Source organism: Chelonoidis abingdonii, chromosome 6 (assembly GCF_003597395.2).
Source record: "Chelonoidis abingdonii isolate Lonesome George chromosome 6, CheloAbing_2.0, whole genome shotgun sequence".
Taxonomy (NCBI): Eukaryota; Metazoa; Chordata; order Testudines; family Testudinidae; genus Chelonoidis; species Chelonoidis abingdonii.
Window position 1 is genome coordinate 82,843,511 of NC_133774.1, and position 23,744 is coordinate 82,867,254.

The 23,744-nt window shown below is 43.8% G+C and overlaps 1 protein-coding gene across 1 annotated transcript in view; it reads right to left on the reverse strand.

The window, feature by feature from the left end:
- Positions 1-23,744, reverse strand: part of FBN2 (fibrillin 2) — a 256,715-nt gene that overhangs the window by 173,334 nt on the left and 59,637 nt on the right. The window contains exon 7 of the mRNA XM_075067188.1: positions 15,365-15,490. Within this exon, the coding sequence (XP_074923289.1) occupies positions 15,365-15,490 (126 nt within the window). The remainder of the gene's footprint in view (positions 1-15,364; positions 15,491-23,744) is intronic.

The following is a 23,744-nucleotide window of genomic DNA, read 5'->3' on the forward strand; positions in this document are numbered from 1 at the left end:
TTGCTCTGCATCATTCTGATATGGGGGCCTTCACTAGACAGGCTGCAGAATTTGCCTGGGCCTGGGTGGAGTTACCGCTGACCTGTCCAGCTGAATTTTCCTTAGCTAGAATATAGCAAGTCTAAATACAGTCCAAAACCTACTTAGATAGCCTCTGTAATAAACCTCTGTCCCAAATCTGGACCTTAGCGTCCAAAATCTGGGTGCTTAGCATGAACCTCCAAGCTTAATTACCAGCTTGGATCTTATCTCGCTGCCACCATCCAAAATTTCCAGGGTTTTGGCCCCCTCTGGTCTCCCCAAACCTTTTGATGACCCCAGACTCCAAAGCTTTGAGTCTCTACCGGGCAAGGGAAATACTCACTCCCCTTCCCCTCCCTCTCCACCCACTTTCCTCTCTGGCTAACCTGAGAGGCTATGGATGCAATCTCTGTTACATCACAATACGCAAGAAGCCTGTCCCCTCTCTCTCCACAAAGAGACAACTCAAACAAAAGAAAAGAGATGATTTTATCTTCTCCTGTCCCCCCTCCCACCAATTCCTGGGCTGCGATCTACCTCCGTAGATCTAACACAAAAGAATTCCCTCCCCTGTTCCTTAACCTACCAGAAAGAAAACTCAAAACAAGTCTTACAAAAAAATTTATAGAAAAAAAAAGAAAGAAAAAGACATAAGATATAAACTTCTTGCATCAAGATGACAAATACAGGGCTATTGCTTATACAAATAGAGATAAACAGTCTGATTCAAAAAGATACCCAATTTGAAACATTCCAGCAAGTACACAATGTAAATACACCCAAACAACATAAAAGCCTATATTGTTTTCAACCTGTACTTACAAGTTGGAAACAGAAGATTAAGACGATAGTAAAGAACCTTCTATAGGCTGAGAGACAAACAAAAGACCAGAGTCCAAAATTTCCCTCCCCGGACTTGAAAAATCCGAGTTTTCCTGATTGGTCTCTACTGTCAGGATGTTTTGGTTCCCTTTGTTAACCTTTACAGTGTAAAAGAAACATTAACCCTTACGCGATCTATTTTATGAACAGCCCCATGAGTACCAGTTGACCCTTAACCGTTTCAGTAAACATCACAAAAGAGTCTTGGTGCACATCTGAATAGTCTGTTTGTGCCCAAACAAAAGGTTAATTACTCACAACATCCAGTGTGCAGAGTTTATTTCTGGTTGTAGAGGGATGTGTTTTGGGGAAGAAAACCAGGAGGTGAATAGGCTGGTTGATGTCAAAGTCTGAGATCACCTTACGCAGAACTGTTGGGTGAGATGGGACCATAACTCTGTATATGGTGGGCCTGCCGTGAGAACCTAAATGTCTCCTATCCATCTAGCAGATGTAAGACCAGGAAGGCAGTTTCATTGAAAGATGGCAGAGACAGCATGTAGCCAAAGTTCAAATGGGGAACTCAACAATACCAGCAGACCAGATTGAGGTCTCATGAAGGAGGGGCTCTCAAACTGGTAGAAACAAATAGGGGAGCCCTTTGAAAAATCTCAACAACCTGGAGTGTGAGAAAACAATGCATCATGGAAGAGGGGGATTATTGGAGGATATCATTAGAGATCCACCCAAACTGAACTAAGGGAACATCTGGTTTGTTTCAAGTAAAGTAAATATTATGGCAGGTATTGGGACTGTTACTGGTGAACTATTCCACAGGTACTGGGACTGTTACTGGTGAAAGCTGACACTGCATTGCCCAGATAGAGAATCTCTTCCATTTGGCTCTATAAGATAGCCTGGTCAAAGGTTTCCTGTTGCGAAGGAGAATGTCCTGCACTGCAGCAGAGTAGCTTTTTTCTGTATCACTCATCCAGCCAGCTTCCTCACAGAAGCAAGGGGCAGGAAGTCAAGTACTCAAACCACTAGGCTGATGGGCTGTCCAACACCACTGGTACACTGCTCTTAACTGCAGTGAAAGATTAAAGAATCAAAGAAAACCTAACAATTTAACTAGTGAAACTTCAAACTCGAAAACTAGTAACTTCATAAGCAAAGAACATTGATATTGTGGGTTCTGTCTCACACCCACAGGAGGCAAGAGGGAATTGACCATGAGCTGCAGCTGCCCCATCTTTTTTACCCTTGCTTTAGGAAGGGAGAGGGCAAGAACAGTTAAGGAGTGGCTACAACTGGCACTACTATGCAAAATAATCTGATCTTGTATGCATGGGGCGCTTGCACCCCAAGCGTAGAATGTGTGGACAATCACTCAAAGATGAGTTAAGTGCTACAATTTTAAGCTATCTCTACATTAGGAAAATTTCAAAAAAATTGCACCAACATGACAATATTGATGTAGGACACCAGCACAAATTTCTCTAATGTGGACAGGCTCTTCCTTCTCTTCACCTTAGTACTGTAGGATGCTAGCCAGGTAATAAATAAAATCTTTTTGATTATTCAAGTTGAAATAACAAGAGTTTCAAACCACACATATTGTTATCTGATTTCAGTTCTTCCATGTACACTGACAAACTTCCTACATTCCCTTATTTAAACACCAAATACAGTAAAGGGAACATTATTTACTGGTTGTACCTAGTTCATTTATTCATCCTTGTGAACATTACCTGGGAGAATTGTTGAATAACCTTTTAAAAAAAAATGATTAAAAAGAGCTTTTAAATCATCCAAAGAGCAAAATGCAAACCACGTTTTAATTGCCCTCTTAAGAAGCAGGGATATCCTTGAACAAGTTCTCTTCTTGGCATTATGATACTTTATTTGATGCCAGGCACAAACATTACATGTTCAGATTTCTGACCTACAATCAGCCAATATAAATTCATGTAAGTATTTGTATACACTGGCATCCAAGACACTAATAAAATGCAACCCCATGCCATGCTGAACAGATCATTTTAAAGAAGCATATCCTTTTGAAACACAGGAAGGGTAGGGAACAAACAAGTGATCAAACTTGAATGCAAAAACACAACAAAAATATTTAAACATTAAAATGATACATAATCTGCTTTCCTTTTACTGTTTAACGTAATGAGAATTTTTTGGTTTTGTTTTACTCTGTTCTGTTAAACCAAGGAAAAAGAGCAAACTCTTTTTCAGTGAATACTTATCACCCAATTTGCAAGTGGTTATTTTCTGTGAGCTTATTACCTTGCTTTAATATCTTGACTTCTACAAATAAGTTTACAATATGGTTTCATTAACTATTTGGATTGTGAATCTAAAGCAAACCCAAAATGTTTTCTATTATATAACCACTTTATACTCTGCTTTCAGATAGATTTCAGTTTTCACATTTGTTACAGTGAGCACAGTACACAAAAATAACACAGTTTCACACAGTTTCTTTAAAATGTGACCTCAAGTATTAGTACATCATTTTGAAACTAGTTTACCGTATGTCAAAAATGACTTGTTCACATCTCTTCTGCCTCAATTGCCAGTGACAAGGTACCATAAAATGGGATTCAATCTAATCCTAAATGTATTAGTATAAAGAGCAATTAGATGGTAATATTCTGATTGATAGTAAAGGGGATGCATACATATTATCAATTCATTGTCTAATTTAAACTAAAAAACATAGATGCCACTAAGATCTGGCTTTAGTTACATCTAATCTATTAACTTTTTTTGTGACTCTCACAGAGTAGAGAAGGCCCAATTCTCAAGCCTTTGCCCTCAGAAAATATAACTAGTCCTCACCTTACTAGTGGGGAGGGAATTAAACAGAGGGATTCTTTCGATGTCCTGAATGTCAGGGCCACAGGGAAGAAGAGAGGGATCTCTGTTTCTTCAGTCCAATGAGCCCTATGTGAGGTCCTGGATGACAGCTCCACTTTTGAAAAGCCATGTTGGAACACCACCTGGCCCATTCAGACAGACAGCCAGGAAGATACTTGGGTGGCACCACACCTTCTGCTCATTCTGTTTTCAATCACCTCCAATGACTTAACTGTCATATTTACTACGTTGGCGTGTGGAGTCTGTGACATTACTCCTGGAGGTGAGGTGGCTTTGAGTGTCAGCAGACACACTCCATGGCTACCTCAAAGTGAGGTGCTATCCCTCAGGATCCGCAGAAGCATCAACTACAGAGCCTGGACACAATACAAAGCTGCTGAAGGCTCTGTGCAGCAGACATTGCCAGGACCAGGATTTGATTCATTGATCTGAAACTGTATCATAATAGTCACCAATAAACGTTATCTTTGTTCAGGTGCTAGCTTTTTCATTTTGAAAAAACCTTCTTTGGGCCTCTCCCTGCAGCCTTTTCTTGAGAAAGACTCCCACTGGCTCCCAGGAGAGTATTGCCAGACTGAAGATAGCAGTCAGGCCTTCTATTCCCTTCCACTCTATAATGCATTGCTTGTCCACCCTAAAACTCCCACTGATTTTATTGGGTATTGCAGGTGTGCAAGGAATGCAGGATCTTGCCCTTGGTGTATAATGTATACAGGCATAAATTGTAGAACCCGACATTGAATAAACGCCTCTACTCAGCAATTTAAAAAAAAATGGAGCCAAGATGGCTGGAAACATTAACAAAACATACTATTTCTAACTGGCACAATATCCAAACAAAATGTATATTTGTTTAGCATGTAATTGTCTTCACTCCATTTTTCAATTGTCAAGCTGAAGAACAGTCTGTTCAAGTTTTCTCAAATTTTCTATTCAACATTTCAGCTTATTATTTATTCTAACATTAATATATTTATTTGTTGATGATATGATTGCAAGTAAATACTTTTGGACTTTGGGCAGATTACTTATTGTCTGAGACTTGTTAAAGTTGGCTTGAATGGCATTGAGAAAATATACTGTGGTGCCAACATTTTTACAAGCATAAACAATTCTGTTTCTATTCACATATCTTGTAATAATTTTAATAGGTGGGGCTGTCAGCACTATCCAGTACTAAGGTTGCTCAATACTTCCCATTATAAACTCCTGTTTTCAGTTGCTTATAATTTTCCCAAACTTTAACCATTCGGGCTAATTTATTTTTTATGCTCAGTGTCTATCTCAGACTGAATTTTTTTGGAAAACTTTAGCCAAAACAGTTCAATTGTTTCTGAGAACAAGACTAGGAGAAAGTATGCTGTTTTGCCCATGTTACAAAATTCTGGCAACTTTTTCTCTGGAAATATCTAGTGCACCCCCTGGCAAGACCTCAAGTTTGGCAGGTGGTGAGCCTTTGTGTCAGGGATGTGCTGTTTGCAAACCTGCCAAATTTGGACAGATTTTCACAACATTATAAGCTTTTGAAAATCGCAGTTCACACATGCTCCGTAGAGACTTGCTAGAGCTCAGAATCTTCTGAGCTTTTTAATTCTGTCATAATGAGCACATTTGCGCCCCTCAGAGCTCTCGGTGCTGACTGAACTGTGCGTGCACCATCCCCACAGAGTGACTAAGCATTCTCCAGCTGAGGGCTACAAAAGAACTTTTCTGGGAATGACTTCTCGCAACTGTGGTGGGCTGGAGTGGGGCCAGGCACCAGACAGAGCAGGGAGCTTGCTTCTGCTGTGCTCTCAATGATCCCTCTCTGCTGACACCGAATGTGGAGGAGGAAGCTGTCTAATTCAAGCACAGAGGGAATAAGAGCTGGAGCAGAGGGGGAAGACAATGAGTCTGGTGAAACTGAGACTGGAAATGGTGGGAGAGAAAAAAAATGGTTATTAACCTGCCCATAACTGTTGTTCTTTGAGATGCGTTGCTCACATCCATTCCACGTTAGGTGTGTGCACGCCACATGCACCATTACCAGAGATATTTCCCTCGGTGGTATTCATCCTTCTTGGCAACCAACCCCAACAGTGGGGTAAGGAGGGTGGGATGTGGAATGGTCACAAGCAACATATCTCGAAGAACAACAGTTATGGAAAGGTTAGTTGACCCTGGGGAAACCAGAATGGCCATTGCATAGGCCACTGTCCTCCTGGTGAGGCACCAGCAGGGGGGACCGGCATTGATGTCCAACAGCATGTAGGATGGGTACTGAAGGCCAGACTCAGATGAAGAATCCTCTCTAGGCAACCACAGAGAAACGGTACCTCACTTTACTAAAGATCCGATGACCAGTGGTGGACCAAGAATGACTCTGAAGAGGAGAGAAGACATTGATTCTCTCTAGAGGGGTAGCAGAGGGCCCAGTGCCGGGAAGAAACTCTGAGCACCATGTTCCCTCCTGCTCAAGATCAACAGAGCTGACCTAATGGGGTTGGCGGGACTGGAAGTGATGATAAGTCTCTGGCTGCAGTGAAGGCCTGTGAGGATGAAGCCATCGCAATCCTGCTGGCGCTGCAATGACCTCCTGGCATCGGCAGGGGTTCCTCACCAGACTCAACAATCTCATTGGAGTCGACTATGCTGCCATGGACCAGGCTGGAAGAGTGACCCGACGCAGGTCACACTCCACTGCCTTCCCCCTGCTTGCCTTTTTTTGGCACTGGTGAGCACTCTCTGTCAGTATGCTGCTTTTTATGCGTCTTCCTCGGCATTGGAGATGGAGAATGGTGCCAGGATGCGCGTGGTGCCAGAGGAGTGCTTCGCACCGAAGCCAAAGTCTTCAGTGCCAAATCTGAGCAGCTTGGTTATGAAGCCAGTCTAAGAGCAGCTTCCATTAGGATAGCCTTAAGTCTAATCACTCTGTCCTTCTTTGTCCAAGGTTTAAAGTCCCAACAAATTTGCCAGCAGTTTTTCACATGAGATTCTCCCAGACACTTCAGACAACTGGAGTGTGAGTTGCTCATGGGCATAGGTTTGCCACAGGAGGCACAAGGTTTGAAGGCCAGGGACCAGGGCATGTCCATTCCCTGGGCACAAAAAGCACCTTAATGATAAGGGGAGAGGGTACTAATTATTTACACAAACACTATTCACAATATATACACTACAGACAGCTATGAAACTGAGAAGAAAAAAAAGCAACACTGATCGGCACCTTGCTGAAGCAAGAGTAGACGGTCCAGCAACTATCACGGGCAGTAAGAAGGAACTGAGAGGGCACATGGCCAGCAGCACCCCTTACACCAGCGCATAAGCACACAGACCAGAGGGCGCTAGAGCCGGTCCAACGGATACCACCGAGGGAAAAATCTCCCACTACGCTGCTCACGGCACACATATGCCTAACATGGAATGGACATGAGCAAGCACTCAAAGAAGAACTGACTGTGAATTGGAGGGGGAGACTGCCCTCCTCACTCCAGCTCACAAGAGAATGTGAGCTGGAGTGAGGAGGGCAGACTGGGACAGGTTGGGTGGGGAGGCTGGGAGCCAATGAAGGAAATGGGAGGAGGAGGGAACATTAAGATCAGATATTGGAGGGAAGTGGGGAGTCTGGGACTGGCTGGACAGGGAGACCAAGACTAGGAACTAGTGGTGAGGGAATGGGGAGGAGAGACATATCTGACAAGGACCTGAGGTAGGGGAGAGAGTTGAAATTGAGTGGGCAAAGAGACTGTGACAAGGAGTCCGAGAGAAGGGAAATTAAGCTGCGACTGGATGAGAAACCCAGTAAGGGAGACAGGGAATGCGAAGCCATTGTGGGGGAAGGGAGAGACAGACTGAACAAAGAGCTGGGAGGGGAAAATTGGGACTGGCTAGACAAGACGACTGGGATGTGGTGTGGGGAGGGAGAGAGTGGGAGCTGGGAGGAGATTGGGACAGCAAGTCCAAAAAGGAAGACTAGGAAGCTGGGAATGGGATGAGAAGCCTGAAAAGTGGAGATTGGGACTGGGCAGGCAAGAAGCCAAGAGTAGAGAACATACTAGACAGGGACAGATTGGAGGGGAAAGAGCAGAAGGGGTCAAGCTTAGGCAAATGGGCAGAAGAGTTTGTGCCCACAAAAATATACACCTCTCACAGCCTGCAATGGAATACAAGATTTCTGAGTCTCACCATTCTTCTGCTGTCAGCAAATATCTGTGAAAATCTCTGATGTATATTTGTGTTATTTCTCTCTAGTGCTTGTCCACACAGAGGATAACCACCAACTATTGCTATCAATTACTCCATTAGCTCAAGGCAGAGATCTGTGTTATGTATCTAAAGATTCCAATTCTGCTGATGACCCATGCTGGTGCCAATATGTTGCCACAAAAAACAGAACTTCTGTTTTTTCAGTTTGTTTGTTTAAAAAAAAAAAAACAACACACCAAGGAAAGTGCACACAAAATATTAAAAGAACATTAAAGTTTCAAAGTCAACCACTCAAAATGTAGAAAATCCCAAAATTAAAGCTGCATGGGCAACTTTCATTCACCTCTCCCTTGTGCATGTGCATTAGGATACGGTCACATACGATACACAAATCATAAACTACTTTTTCCACAGGACTCCTGACTTTTCCAGTGCACAGAATGGATTTGCTCTGGGGATGCATAAAAGTTTTGTAATGAAGGAGACAGTTGTCTGTAGGACCCTTCCCTTTTTGGTTGCAGAATTTGGGAGGCGTGTAGTAAATGTGGCAAGGGACTGCAGGAAGACCAAGGATGGTTTCATGGTTAAGACAGCTGTATGCTGCCTGGAGATCTGGATTCTATCCCTGCCTCTGCCACAGAATTCCTGCATGATGGTAGGCAAGTCACTTAAACCAGACTTTTCACACGTGGCTATTAACTGTGTGTTCCTCATTTACTGGGCACTCAATTTAATAGATCTGTTCTCTTTCTTTGCTCAAATAGGCACTATAAATTTTTCCTTTATTCTCTAACTCCAGATCATCACAGCATAAATGCTCTCATTTGCACTGAACTGAAATTATTAAAAAATGACTATTTTTTAAAAAGTCAGTGTTGAAATAATGTGCCCATTAAATAAAATACCCAAGATAACATCTTGACCTCATATTAGTCAAAGATCACTGATTGGTCACTGATTTCAACAGAGTCAGGATTTTTTTGATTTTTTTTTTTTTTTGGCTTCCATACTGTTGTTTTGAACAGGCTTTTGGGCAGGTTGAGAACCACAGTAACAAATATTCTTGGGCTGACCCATCTTCCTCCCCCACATTTTTGCAGGCAGGCAAAGGCAAAGCACGACTTGCAAACCTCCAACCTCATGCTCTATCTGCTCCCCAAACTCCTGCATGTTCCCAGGAAACAAACACCCACCACCTGGCTCCTTGCCTTGCCCAGCTGCTGTTTCACAGCTTCTGCGAAGATAACCAAGGTATTCTAGAGTCAGGCTAATCCTGCTGCTCCTCCTGGCCCAGTCCCAGATAAAGCCTGCTTCTTGTGGAATCCTGCTGCAATTTCAGTCCAAGTCCTGTCATTTTGCAGCTCAAACCACAGATCTGAGTCAGAAGGTATGCATAATACAGCATAGACATGATAGTGTTACACTAACAGACCCCAGTTGTCAGCAGACAGGATTGAACCGGGGACCTCTGGAGTTTAGTGCGTGAGCCTCTACAGCATAAGCTAAAAGCCAACTGCCTATTAACTAAGGCTGGATAACAGACTCATTTAACTCTCTCTAAGTGGTCTCAGTGCCCCTAGATGGTACAAATAGGTGTGTGGGTTACAATAGCATGGCTGTAAGTCCCAAGTTCAGCAACTGTAAGCCCAGGTTTACAAAGCCCGGGTGGACATTCAAGTGCAGGTTTAGAAACACCAGATCCACAAGCCCAGGTCCCACAGACCTGGGTTTATGCTGCAGTGTAGGCATACCCTATAAGGCTCTTAATATTCCCTGACTCTTGCTTGTCTGTGGTCCAAAGGGAGGCCCCCTTGGTCCACCTGCCAGAGTTCTAGAACTCCCTGGTCATTAGCACAGGGGCAAATTCAAATACATACACACAGCTCCCATTGCTTCTCAGCCCTGGTGCTGTGGCCCGGAGAGGAAAAGGCCCTGCTAGCCCCAAATTCAGAAACAACAGCAATTCTGATTATTATTGGTCAACATCTTCTTGAAGGGCTTGGGAAGAAAATGCACACAAGCTTCTCCCAAAGCAATGCATGGGCGTAATGGCATCATGCTAGAAGACCATGAGAAAGGAAGTGAAACTGACCATCAACAAAAGAGGAAAACTGGTTATACAGAAAATATTGTTAAATGCATAAAATAAACAAACTGGAAAAGCAGAGGGAACAAAATCCCTTAACTTTTGTTGTAGGTTTTTGTTTTGTTTTTGTCTTTTTAATAACATTAGATATTTTGTATAATAACAAAGGCAAAAAATTTTCATATGGAAATATGATTTCCAAATTGATGGTGTTGCTTTAATTTCAATCTGAATTCTGCATCCCTGTATTTGATTGCAAACAGAACTACAAAGCTAAGACTACTTCAACATTTGGCCACACACATCTAACCACATCTGTTGGTTTTTAAATGAACTCAACTCAGTATCAAAGAATCTAGCAGCTTCCTTGAACTGTCTCCTAACAGCAAACCAAAAGACTGCACTTTCTCTCCTATCAGACTTGAAGGTAAAGTTGTCTTTGCTTTCTAAGAAAATGTTCACTGGAACAAGTAAAGTTCCCATGTTCTTGTTTCTTTTAATCATGTGGTAACAGTAAATCCACACAAATCTTAAAATAAAACTGATGTGCCTCAGAAGGTTAAAAAAAGTATTAATTTTAACTGTAAACATATTTCACTACTGTGTACATCTAACACGTGCAACCTACAGCGACACCTCTCGGATGAACAGTTCATAAATTACTAGAACTGTTAAGATTATATATAGCCCTAGAGCTATATATACACTTAACAATTTTCCATTATATTGCTTTGAAAAGTCACAAAGTTTTTGCCCTTAACCAATCAACGTGTTTACCAAGTAAGCAAACTATTTGTAGAATACCAACAAAGTTTGAGTCTCAGTTGGACTGGTAAATTAAAGCAAAAATTAAAAACTCTACTGCACTAAAAGTATGTAGTCTCCTTGGGAGCTTGTATGTACCCAATCCCTTCTTTAACAGAAACTGTATGTAGTAGTAATTTCTCAACCGTTTCATCAAATCCATTGTTATTATGATCACTAGGTTGAGGATAGCCATTTAAAAAAAAAGTTACTCACTTTTTTAACTGTTGTTCTTTGAGATGTGTTGTTCATATACATTCCAATTAGGTGTGTGCATGCAGCATGCATGGCCATGGGAAAGTTTTTCCTCTAGCAGCATCTTTCAGGTGGGCTGTGGATCCCCCTGGAGTAGCACCTCCATGGCTCTCAATATGATCCAGCCGACCTGGCGCCCCCTCAGTTCCTTCTTGCCGGCTACTCCGACAGAGGGGAAGGGGGGCAGGTTTGGAATGGATATGAGCAACACATCTCAAAGAACAACAGTTACAAATGTAAGTAACCGTTTTTTCTTCTTCGAGTGCTTGCTCATATCGATTCTAATTAGGTGACTCCCAAGTCTTACCTAGATGGTAGGTTCTGAGTTAAGGAACATTGACTGAAGCACCGCTTTACTGAAGGCCGCATTGTCCCTGGTGTGCTGGACGAAGGTGTAGTGCGAGGCGAAGATATACATCGAGGACCAAGTCGCTGCCCTGCAGATTTCCTGGATCAGTATCTCTGCCAGGAACACCACTGATGAGGCCTGGGCCCTAGTGGAGTGATTTTAAGAGCTGGGGTCAGCACCCCGGCCAGTTCATAGCAAGTGCAGATGCAGGACATGATCTAGGAGGATATTCTCTGAGAGGAGACCAGGAGGCCTTTCATCTGGTCCGCCACTGCAACGAATAGCTGGGCCCATTTCCTGAATGGCTTAATGCACTCACTGTAGAAAGTGAGGGCTCTGTGGACATTGAGGGAATGCAGCCACTGCTCCCAGGGACCAGCATGAGGCTTCAGGAAAATGTCCTGGCTGGTGTGAAACGCCGACACCACCTTGGGAAGACGGCTGGGTGTGGTCTGAGTTGAACCTTGTATCTGTGGAAGACCATGCAAGGCGGCTCCAAAGTGAGAGCCTTCAGCTCGGAGACGTGTCTCGCTGATATAATGGTGACCAGGAAAGCTGTCTTCCAGAAAAGATACTGGAGGGAGCACGTGGCCAGCAGTTCGAATGGGGGCCCCCATGAGCCAAGAAAGGACCGGTTCAGGTCCCAAGCAGGGATGGGCTGCCGGATTTGAAGACATAGACGTCCAAGCCCTTGAGAAAGTGACCAACCATGAGGTTGCAGAAGACAGATACGTGGCCCTAGTAGAGGGCTTCCTGTTGCCCAGCAAGACCTGCCTTACTGGGACCAAACACAGAAGCTCCATGGGGTTCAGCCATGCAGCTCTCAAGCCATGAGGTGGCAGGACCACAGGTCAAGATGACAGAGGTGACCATGGTCCTGAGTGAGCAGGTCGGAAAGGAGAGGAAACATGACTGGAACATCCATCAACAGCTCTAACAGCGTGGTATACCAATGCTGGTGAGGCCACGCTGGAGCCACCAGAATCACCTTTGCCCCATCTCTGCAGATCTTGAGCAGGACCTCATGCATGAAGGGGAATGGAGGAAAGGCATAGAGTAGGATACCCATCCAGGGAAGCAGAAAAGCACCCATGAGGGAGCCTGGGCTGTGACTCTAGAAGGAGCAGAATGCTGGGCACTTCTTGTTGCTGCGGGTGGCAAACAAGTCAACGTGGAGAAAACTCCACCTTTGGAAGATGGAGTGGATAACATCCGGTTGGAGATACCACTCGTACAAGTGGAAGGACCTGCTGAAGCAATCTGCCACCATGTTCTAGATCCCAGGAAGAAAGGACACAACCAGGTGAATGGAGCAGGCTATGCAGAATTCCCACAGCCGAATGGCTTCCTAAGGGGAGGAACTTGCCTGTTGATGTAGAACATGGGTGAGGTGTTTTCCATGAGAACCGCCACACGACCACGCAGTTGAGCCTGGCAGGCTTGACAAGCAAGGTGTACCGCCATCAGCTACTTGACATTGATATGGAGGGAGAGCTCGGCCCTCGGCCACAGGCCTTGAGTCTGAAGGTTCCCCAGATGAGCTCCCCACCCCATAGCCACCACGCCTGTGACCAGGGACAAGGAAGGCTGAGGGCTGTGGAAGGGGACTCCCTTGCACACCAATCAACGGTCGAGTAACCAGAGGAGGGAGGTGAGGACACACTCCAGGACAGTGACCACTGAATTCAGGTTGTTGCACCCAGAGTGGTAGACCAAGGCGAACCATGCTTGCAGCGGCCGGAGTAAGAGCCTGGCGTGCCGGGTCACGTATGTACATGAAGCCATGTGGCCAAGGAGGCTCAGGCATCCCCTTGCAGCCTCAGCAGCGTAGGAGGATGAAGAGGCCAAGGGGAGGGAGAGGGTCATCCTGACCCCGCTGGTCCACGAGGGCCCGATGTCCCATGTCGCTGACCACAGTTGCAGGCTCAGAAACCAGAGTTGGAGGGGGTCCTGAGATGGGGAGAAGGCCCAACATTTCCTCCACACCTCCAGGAGCAGGCCGACTAGCTGAGGCTTCCAGCACCTGTGGCTCAGAGGTGGCCGACCAGGAAGCTCCACACTGTGCACCTTGGGCTTGGTGGTACGTCCACGGGGTCCAGAACAGCCACTGCTCCTGCCATGGTCCTGTCTCCACATCAGGGCAGCCATAGTTTGACTGGCGGCAGCCCTGCTCCAAAAACTGAGACATCGTTTCCAAACCCGAAAAATGAGATCTGGACCTGGAGAGCCAGGGTGGCGCCGAGCGGAGCTGTGCCAGTGAGTGGCATCGAGGAGGAGAGCAGCACCGGGAGGTGAAGTGGTACCATTGCCTGGTGCTGCGCTGGGATGGTGAACGGTGCTATGATTGGTGCTAGGTCCAGGACCTGCTCCGCAACGTCGATCAGTGGGTGGAGCAGCGCCATGATCGGGAGCATCAATGCAATCCGGAGCAGTGCCACAGGTATGACCAGTGCCGTGATGGGGAGCGGTGTCGGGGGCAATGCCAGGGCTCGGCCAACGGAGCTGACAGTGCAACAGTCGGCTCAACACTAGCTTTCCTCGAGACAGAACCATACACTGAGGCACCGGAGGCTTGGTGTGGAGCAGAGGAGACCCTGGTGCTGTCATGGCGATGAGGTCCCTTGCAGCCACAAAGATGTCAGGGGTGAAAGGCAGTTGGACTTCCATAATGTTGCGGGTTGGGGAGTCCAGTGGCACTGGACTCTACAGTTCCCCCGCAGGGCTGAAGTCAATGGTGCTATGTTCATGACCTTCGCTCCCGGGCACTCCCCCCCAGAACGCACCATGGTGGCTGGCTCCAGGGGGGTGGATCTCTGTGAAGGAGAGCTGTCCTTCTCCAGCTTCCAGAGCCACTTCAGGGATGGGAACAGTGCCTGGTCGATGTCACCGGCTTTGGTGCCGTGGGTCTCGGCCAGAGTCCATCCGCAGTGCTGCTTCCACTATCACCGCTGGGGCGCTGCGCACCCAAGAACTCGGTGCTGGGTCCTGTCACACTGAAGGAGGTTGGGGTCGAAGGGCCGCCTCCATAAGGAGCTACTTCAGGCAAAAGTCCTGCTCCTTCTTAGTCTGGGGATGAAAACCTTTGCAGATCCTGCACTTCTCAGCCTGGTGAGCCTCCCCCAGACACTTTAGACAAGAGACATGGGAGGTCACCCATTGGCATGGGCTTAGAGCAGGATGTGCAGGGCTTGAATCCTGGGGACTTGAGCATAAGAGCCTCGAAGAAAACAGTCAGGGTGGAAGGTAAACCCCCCAACCCAATTACCACAAACTATAACAAAAACAAAGGACTACCAACAAAAGCAAACAACAACTATCTAGAACGCTAGGGAGACGTGGAGAACTTGCATAGCAAGACGCCACAGTTCCAACGACCATCATGAGCAGTAAGAGGGAACTGAGAAGGCGCCAGGTCAGCTACTACAGGGGGCTCCACAGCCGACACAACGGATGCTGCTTGGGGAGAAACTTTCCAACAGCCGTGCACATGGCGCGCACATATGAGCAAGCACTCGAAGAGCTACTAGAATATTTTGAACTTTTAAAACCATGATAATATAATTGCTTCCAAATGCTGTACATTCAGTCTTTTCACCTTACTTTTTTTTTAATTTTGGAACAGGATTATTTTCTGCTTTATTCAGTTTATCAGGTAAGCTGGCAAACTGTCTGGTAGAAAGTAAGAAGAACAAAGTAGATACGCATGATGTGATGAGCCCAACGACGATGATTAAGAACAGCAGAAATACAACCAATAGTGCCTTTCTACATCAAACATAGCTAAAATTCTGTGTGGTAAAACCCAGAACTTTGAAACCTTTTTCTTTCTTTACCAGAAAGGCTCCAATCATGATCCACTGTACAAGTCTCTAAAACCACAGCACAAAGAGACACTTTACTTTGAGTCAATGATCACCATTTAAGAATGTTCTCAGACACTATACACTTACCTTCACATTTTTGAGTTGCCTCATTCTGTCTGTGACCCGCAGGACACTTGCATTCATAAGACCCAACTGTATTAATGCAGTTTCCTCCTGAACAGACTCCTGGTATAGCCTGGCATTCATCAACATCTATAAAGAGAAAACAGTTTGTTTGAAATCAGACATTGCTTGAATTGCAGTTGTGATAACAGATAACATCTTTGAAAGAATTCTGAAAAATAACCATTATTACCAAACTTCTGCATCTCATCGTGAATTTAGAGACCACTTTGTCTGGCACTGACCCTTACCGATGCTTTATTCCCCTCTCCCCTAAGCAATAAATTGTGATATATTAGATAAGCATGCAACATTCAGGGCCTGCTAGATTTGACAGATTTGTTAGCATGGAGCTCCACAGCTGTTAATTGTACATTACTCCACTTTCATTCTTCCTTTGCAGTTTGTCTATAGTAGATTTCTACTGTGCTTTAACATGCACTATTTCCACTTTAAATTGTGTTTTCTTCCCAACTTCATTACAGTATAGTTCAAAAAACATATATCCTGGTAGCAAAATACGAGAACCAACATCATGCCCATAACTTTAGTTACTGCAAGCTCATTCATTGCAAAATTAGGCCAAGTGGCCAAAACCCTTGCTTTTTAAAAAAAAAAAAAAAAATACGTACAGTATACATAATAAGGTATGAGCCAAGAACTTTTCAAAAACATCCATTACAATGCTATACTTTTAAAGTGCAATAGTCCCACATATGTTAAGCATTTTCCACATAGATGAAAACATCCTGTATTTCTGTAGCTTACTATCAGCACAGCCCCAATGACTGAATTTGGTACTGCTAGATCAGATGAGTAGTTAAAATAATACAGAGTATCTTACAGAGATCTCTCTGAACTAACCAGTGTAGGCCAGAGCCATATAGAAGAACTCTTTGTACCAAAGAGGGGTCAGGAAAGAGTATAGAAAGCAGGCTTCAGGCTAATGCAGGATGTATACATTCAGATACTTAGCCTCTCATAAGCTGTAATAGCTCTCCTTTCAAAAGTTAATTAAACTACAGTGCTATGAAATTTTGGAGTTGTATGTTTATTTATTGTGAAGGAATTAATAATTTGATTAAGTGCCCAAAGGCTCCGCTCCACTTCTGTGAACTCTGGGGAGTCAAAACCTGCAGATCCTAGCTGTGTGGAGGCCTTTCCATTACGAGGTACCTTTGTCTCCAAAAATCTCAGAACTCCTCTATGGGAGCTTGTGACGAACTAGGAATGTTCTTAATGTTTTCTCTAAATAGTGTGTTGGTGTCTCAGTGTCCCCTAGGTAGTTTTTAAGTATCAAGGTGGTGGAATAGGGGTGTGCGATTGCTGCAGAGCAAAGACCCCGTGTACATAAATGCCTGACATTGTCTCCTAGCAACTGATGGCCTGGGCCCCTTCTCCGCAAAGGTGCCAACTAAAGGTGTTGGAGACAAAGAGGTCAGGTGATCTCCTGGCCCGGGAAAGGAACTGAGCAGAGGAGGAGGGGCTGGAGGGGTTTTCAGTCTGGAGCTGGCTGGGGACGAGGAGTGAAGTACAGACATGGGGGTCTGGCTCACTGCCCCCCAGAATGGACCCGGCCAAGGGGTCCCATTTGCTGTACCTACAAGCTCTGTTTTAGACCGTGTTCCTGTCATCTAATAAACCTCTGTTTTACTGGCTGGCTGAGAGTCACATCTGACTGCAAAGTGAGGGTTGAGGACCCTGTGGCTTCCCCAGAACCCTGCTGGGGTGGGCTCGCTGTGGGAAGCGCACGGAGGGGCAGAGGATGCTGAATGCTCCAAGGAGACACCCAGGAGGTGAAGACATGGGAGCTTCTTGCCCTGAAAACAGTCTGCTTTGAGGGAGAGGAGGCTCCCCAAAGTCCTGACTGGCTTTGTGGGGAGCAGTTCCAGAGCATCGTCCAGGGACTCTGTGACAGAGCTCAAAAGATATCCATATTTGTAGGTTTAGAGAAGGCAGTCTGGATCAGGGTTAGGACAACTGTGCTGCTCCCTAGCTCCTTGTTGATAGCACAATGAAAAGGAAACTGAGTCCAAACCTATGCTGTTTCCTAGCCCATACGTGGGCATAACTGACATACAGGAGAAACAGAATACTTAGTGATTATAAAAGAGGTTGGAATTGAAAAACAAACTGCTTTAGTCTTTCAAAAAAAAAAAAAAAAAGATAAAGTAGATGTAAAAGCAGTGCAAATTTCTTCACTCTGCATCAGCAAAGTGCTATGCGCCAACCTTGTTCAAGTTCAAAAGTTAGAGGGTATTCCTTTGTCTGTAGTCATAGATTAAGGTCATATACCCACAGTTGGCTTTGGCATTTTTGGGTGGGCCTGCCCTGTCCCGTCACTCCAACTCTGATCCCTCCACTATGCAAAGGACTGGTTTTAGGATTTTAACAAGGACATTCTAGATAATCATTTTTGTCACCATAAATCTTCACACTACCACCAGCCTCCTCATCTGAAGAAGAGGTGGAGCCCAGCTGCTTCTACTACTTATCAATTTTTTTTAAAATATCAAGAACAATTTTCCATACAAGCAATAACAATGAGGGCCACTAGGCCTCCAGGCACCAAAGAGCTTTATGTGCATTGGGGTGAGTTTTAGATTACTCCTTCAATTATTTAAATATAGAATCCAGAGTAGCCAGCAATATTAAAAGTACACTGTCTACTTAAAAGTAACACTTGTATCTAAAACTTCCTTTATTGATTACTGTTATAATAATCCTAAAGGGTTCTTTTAACTGCAAGGATTTGGGGAAAAATATTTTTCAGTATTTTTTTCAGTTGGTTTAGTTTGCACATTAACAGCACTCAGTGCACAGTCACTTCCCTGTTTCCCCTACACAGTCAGCCAGCCGGCCTGCCTCCTATTCAGTTTGTGGGGGGGGGGGGTGTCTTGTTTTGTTATTTTTGGTTCGTGTTGTTTATATCAAGCACTAGGAAGATAAACTATTTTAAAAAAGAAAAAAAAGTGGTTCCAAAAGCATATACGTTTCCCTCATTCTTTCTTTCACATTGACATACATTTTATTTGGCTTTGGCTCACCTCTACCCCTACTCTTTCCAGTGATGCACTGCCAGTATTTTAACAAAGACTCATCCTTTCCCACCCAGCCAAAAAAACCAACAAAATAAAAAACCTCAGCCTCATGACCCCAGTTTTCTGTGTTGTAGACAGATAGGGTGACTGATATGGGGATCTAGTCATCTGGTTTACCATTTAAGCAAAAGCAATTTGTCATTACCAAGAAAGGAGGCAACACTGCTTGGCAAACAAACTTATTTTAAGTACATTTGCTGGAAGTATTTATACTTTTTTCCTGTAACTACCTTGAGTATATTTCACACAGCAGTGTGCAAATACATCATTTAGATTGTGCGTGTGCTGAAGCTCTTATAAATGTAGGGGGTTCCAGCACATCCTTCCTAGGAATATTCTTTTCTAAAAAACATCACTTAGTGCAATCAGATCTAAAGTAACTCTTCACTTAAAGTTGTCCCAGTTAATGTTGTTTCGTTGTTATGCTGCTGATCAATTTGGGAACATGCTCGTTTAAAGTTGCACAATGCTTCCTTATAACGTTTGGCAGCCGCCTGCTTTGTCCACTGCTAGCAGGAAGAGTGGCTGCTGGAGCTAGCTGGTGGGGGCTTGAAACCAGGGTGGATTGGGAGCCCCTCATCAGCTCCCCGCTCCCCTAAGTTCCCTGTGCTGCAGCTGCCCAGCAGGCTATCAAATGCTGGCAGTTCAGCTGTCCCTCCCCTCACTACCATGTGCTGCTCCTGCCCTCTGCCTTGGAGCTGCTCCTGGGAGCCTCCTTCTTGCTGTGCAGGGGAGGGCAGAAGAGGGGGACTAATGTTAGGGTATCCCCCCTCCCCCCTACTCCTGCCCACCCCGCTTACTCCCTTCTCCATATACAGAAGAGGGGGGGATACATAATAGGGCTCAGGAGGAGAGAACTGGCTGCAGCCGCTGTCTCAACTTCCTGATCTTTTTAAAGGCAATGTATTTAGAATGTGGTGTCAGCATACTTAAATGGGCAATGCACATCTCTCTCTCTCACACAGAGCGTGTGCCATGCTGTCTCCCCTCCCTCCATTTGTGCTACCTTGCAGAGTGTGAGGCTACATTAACAACGTGTTAACCCTTGAGGGCTCAGCCAAGTGCTAGTTCATCATTTAGCAGTAAGACATTCCCTGGGAAATATCCCACGCTCTTTCACCTTCTAACTTCACCACCTCAACCAAGCTTCACAATCATCATTGCTGTGTACAGTATTAAATTGTTTAAAACTTATACTTTGTGCGTGTGTGTATATATAAGTTTTTTTTTTGTCGGATGAAAAAAAATTCCACAGAACCAAACCCCCACCCTCCATTTACATTAATTCTTATGGGGAAACTGGATTCGCTTAACATCATTTTGCTTAAAGTCGCATTTTTCAGGAACATAACTACAATGTTAAGCGAGGAGTTACTGTACTTGGAATTCAAAAGTGTCCCTTCTAATCGTGAGGCCAGGGAAGTCAGACCTGGCAGGTCTGATTTAGCAGTATCCAGCGAGAAGGTAAGTTCCACTCATACCCAGCCCACCCGATAGCCCCCTCCAGCACATAATTATTGAATATGGCCTTTGACTCTTTTGCCTCAAAATGAACTGAAGATGCTGAATATAAATAAACCCCGCTAATTATTGCTGCTTGTTTAACTTATGCTACCTCAGCAAAGTTGTGGTTAAAAAGCAGATTAATTTGAAAACAGCAATATCTGAGTTTACTGGTGGCCTTCACAAAGATTATCTCTGTTTGAATCTCATAAGAGTACACTTCACTGCCTTATAAGCAAAGATATTAAGTAATTATAAATTAATTGCAGCAGCAGCAGGAAACGAATAAGTTCCAGAAAGAGAACTCTCTGGCCTCAAACAAAGTTTTAGAATTCAAGTAATTCCATTAATTACAACTTTAATCCACATGGTTTGGAAAAAAATCCACTATTTTTGAAAGGGGAGGAAAGAAAGACCACCTCGGGGATGGCTATTTTACACAGCCCACTGCTGTACAAAGAAGGAAACATGTCCAATGAAGAAATATGAATACAGTCTTGCTAAGTGAGGTACTGATCCTGCAAAGCCTCAATCACATGAGCTGGCTTACATGTTCAACAACTTCTAGGAAAGATGTTATTCCAAATGTGTGCGTGGGGATAGGTGTTATATTTTCACTGTAAGGGAACTGTTTAAAATCATTTTTAATATAAAGCGAATGAATACATTAAGCACCACTGTTAGTTAAAAGAAACACAACCAAGAGGGCTAATCCTGCAAGTCGTTCCTTTTTCTGGGAGTAGCTCAAGTCAATGAAACTACTACCTGTGTCTCACATTACACAACTCCCTCCTGTCGCTCGTCCAAATAAGGGTTTTTTAGAATTATGCTATTAGCCTTTTAGAATTTGGAAAGACTAGAGAGCAAAGTTAATACAATATATTCTTAAAATGGCTTCTTCAGTGAATTACTTTCTGAATACCATTTTAAGCCACAGGAATCATTTGTCTGCATACACTACAATTTTGTGATCAAATAGACAGGGGATCAAATAGACAGGTGGTTTGGGTGTTTGTTCTACCTTGTCAGCCAGGTTTAACTATACCTCAATTTCAACATTATTCATTCCCAAGCTGTTCATGCTTCTGAGGGCCAAATGAATAAAAAGCATTCTAAGTGCCATAAACACAAAATTAAATGAATTATCCTTTAGGCATGGCTGTATATACCAAGAGATTCAATATGCTAAAAATTGGGTAGAATGTTTCCGTGTGTTCATGGGTCTGAAAATATCTGGCACGTGAAAAAAGGTTCTTTGCTTTTTCAGACAGTTTTCTGAGTAAGTGGTAACCTCCTGCAGGATTTGCATTGCCAACTTTATACATGCACCTTTGAAAACCTAGCCAACTTCGGCCTCTCTCTGATGAGTGGACAGTTTTTCAGAGAACCCTAAAGATAAAAAAAAAGCTTAGGGAAATGGAGGCTTTGTCAAATATACTTAGAGAAATTCTGTCAGATAGTTTAGACCCTAAATTTAGGGGAAGCTTGGTTTGGGTTTTTTTTTTTTTTTTTTTTAATAAAACAAAAAAGTTTTACTAAACAGAAACATTCTCCTGAATGTTATATTTTAATTTAAATGAAAATAGATTTGGTTATTTTTTAATTAACCCAGAGCATGAGAACCAGAAAGCTAAATGGCCTAGAATACAGTTGAAAGGACTAGCCTTTTCTGTGTGCTCTAGATAAGTAAAATAATGCAAAAGTAAATAATCAGCAGAAATGGTGAAAAGTCACATTAGTTTTTTTCTTGTTTTAATAATGTAAGGTAGTATCAGTTACTAGGGGTCTGATCCTGAGAGTTATGGCATTGACTTCAGTGGGAGCCACACGGAGTCCCAGGTAAGGGGACATCTGTTTTAAGAGAGTCACTTTAACACACACAGTAGATCTTCAGAACTGACCTATCAGGAAAATAATATCGACTGTTTTTCCATCATGAATTTGAAGTCTTTATGTATTCTGCCATCTCAGACTGGATGTATTCTTACTATATCATTTCTCAGCATATCATCTCCTGCAGCTCTGTCCCATTTTCATAAGAACAATGGGCAGTAGGAGGGAAGATGTTTGGGAAAACCCTTGAGATTGGATTAGCCACTTGGTAGTGGGGCAAAGATGTAGGAGTTCCCTATTTCCTTTTCCTGGTGCTAAGAATCACTGTCTGAAGAGGAAAGGGAGTAGCTAAAAAATGGACTGTTAAGGAATGTTGGGAGGATCTGAGAAATCTTCGAGCGTGGGATTCCTGCCACTACTTGCTGCACAGCCATGCAGTAATGGCAAGAAAGTATTTTCAACTAAGATTGTCTCTTGTCTGAATACTTTGAGATGATGGACTGTCTGATCTCTTGGGAACATGACAGGTGTCATTTCTATCTTCTCCTGAATTAAAAATCAGACATAAAGCCTATTGTTGAAGCAAGAAGAACTGCTATGGAGAGATTTAAAGATTTGGGTTATTTTTAAATTCATCTTTAGGTTGCCATGGTATCGTTAACGAATGAATAAATAAATCTATAGGATTCTACTTGCTCTGCAAACATAATTGATTAATCCACAAAAAATGCCATCCATCCAGCTGAGTACCTCTCCGAGACCTGAAAAAGAGCTCTGTGTAGCTCAAAAACCTGTCCCTTTCACCAACAGAAGTCGGTCCAATAAAATATATTACCTCATCCACCTTGTCTCTCTAGCCAGCCAGCTAGGCTTTTATCCCTATTTACAGGCATAAAGAAGTGAAATGAATGGCCCAAGGCCAAACAAAAATAAAGGCAGGCTGCTTTATTTTTACACCTCTTGCTGATTTTCCTGCTTCAACCTCAGCCTTTGGCTCCTCCACTGTGTAAATTACATCAGTTAACACCATATAATCTGCATCAGCACTTACTTCTCTGATTATATATATTAGCATAGAAATAGCTATAGATACAGAACTATTTGTTCTCTAAGTAAGGGCTTACCTACATGAGGTCGTTTTGGATAGCTAGTCTTGATTAACTCCAGTCTTTGGAAGTGCACACCATATAGATATAGATAAAACCAGTCAGTAATTCAGAAAGGCTAACAGTTGTATAGAGAAGCCTACCAGAAGTTAGAGCCACAATAGTTGATACAATTTAAGTGGAGGATAGCTGCCCAGTTAGTACTCAAGCCAATTCCCTCTCTAGCTGGACCACGGACTTTGATGTTATCCTTTGCTGCTCCATGGATCCTCATAACATAAATCTGGTCTCTCATTCTTCAGGCTTGGCAAGTTCTGATTGGCAAGTTCTGATTTTCTTTGTTTTTTCATGTAACTTTCTCACCATGCAGCCTTCCAACTCCTTCAAATGGGTTATCTGTCAATCTTATCCATACTTGTCTAATCTGTCTCTTTATATAGTGCCCATTACATCAAAGAGCCTCTATATCATAATGTATCAGTTCCTAATGGTTGGTGTCCAGTTTTTCCATTAATTTTGCTTTTGACATTGGTCAAATTACCTACTTAAGTGGAGAATTTAAATTTCTCCATTTTTACAATCCTTAAATAAAGCTAGAAATGGATTAGTGCCGGGGTCAGCAACCGACAGCATGCGAGCCGATTTTTACTGGCACGCTGCTGCCAACCGGGGTCCCGGCCGCTAGCCCCACTCATCCCACTGCCAGCTTGCATGAACAGAATCCTAGGCTGGCAGCAGATTCAGTGGAGCCGACGGTCAGAACCCCAGCTGGCAGGAGCTGGCAGCCGGAACCCCAGACCA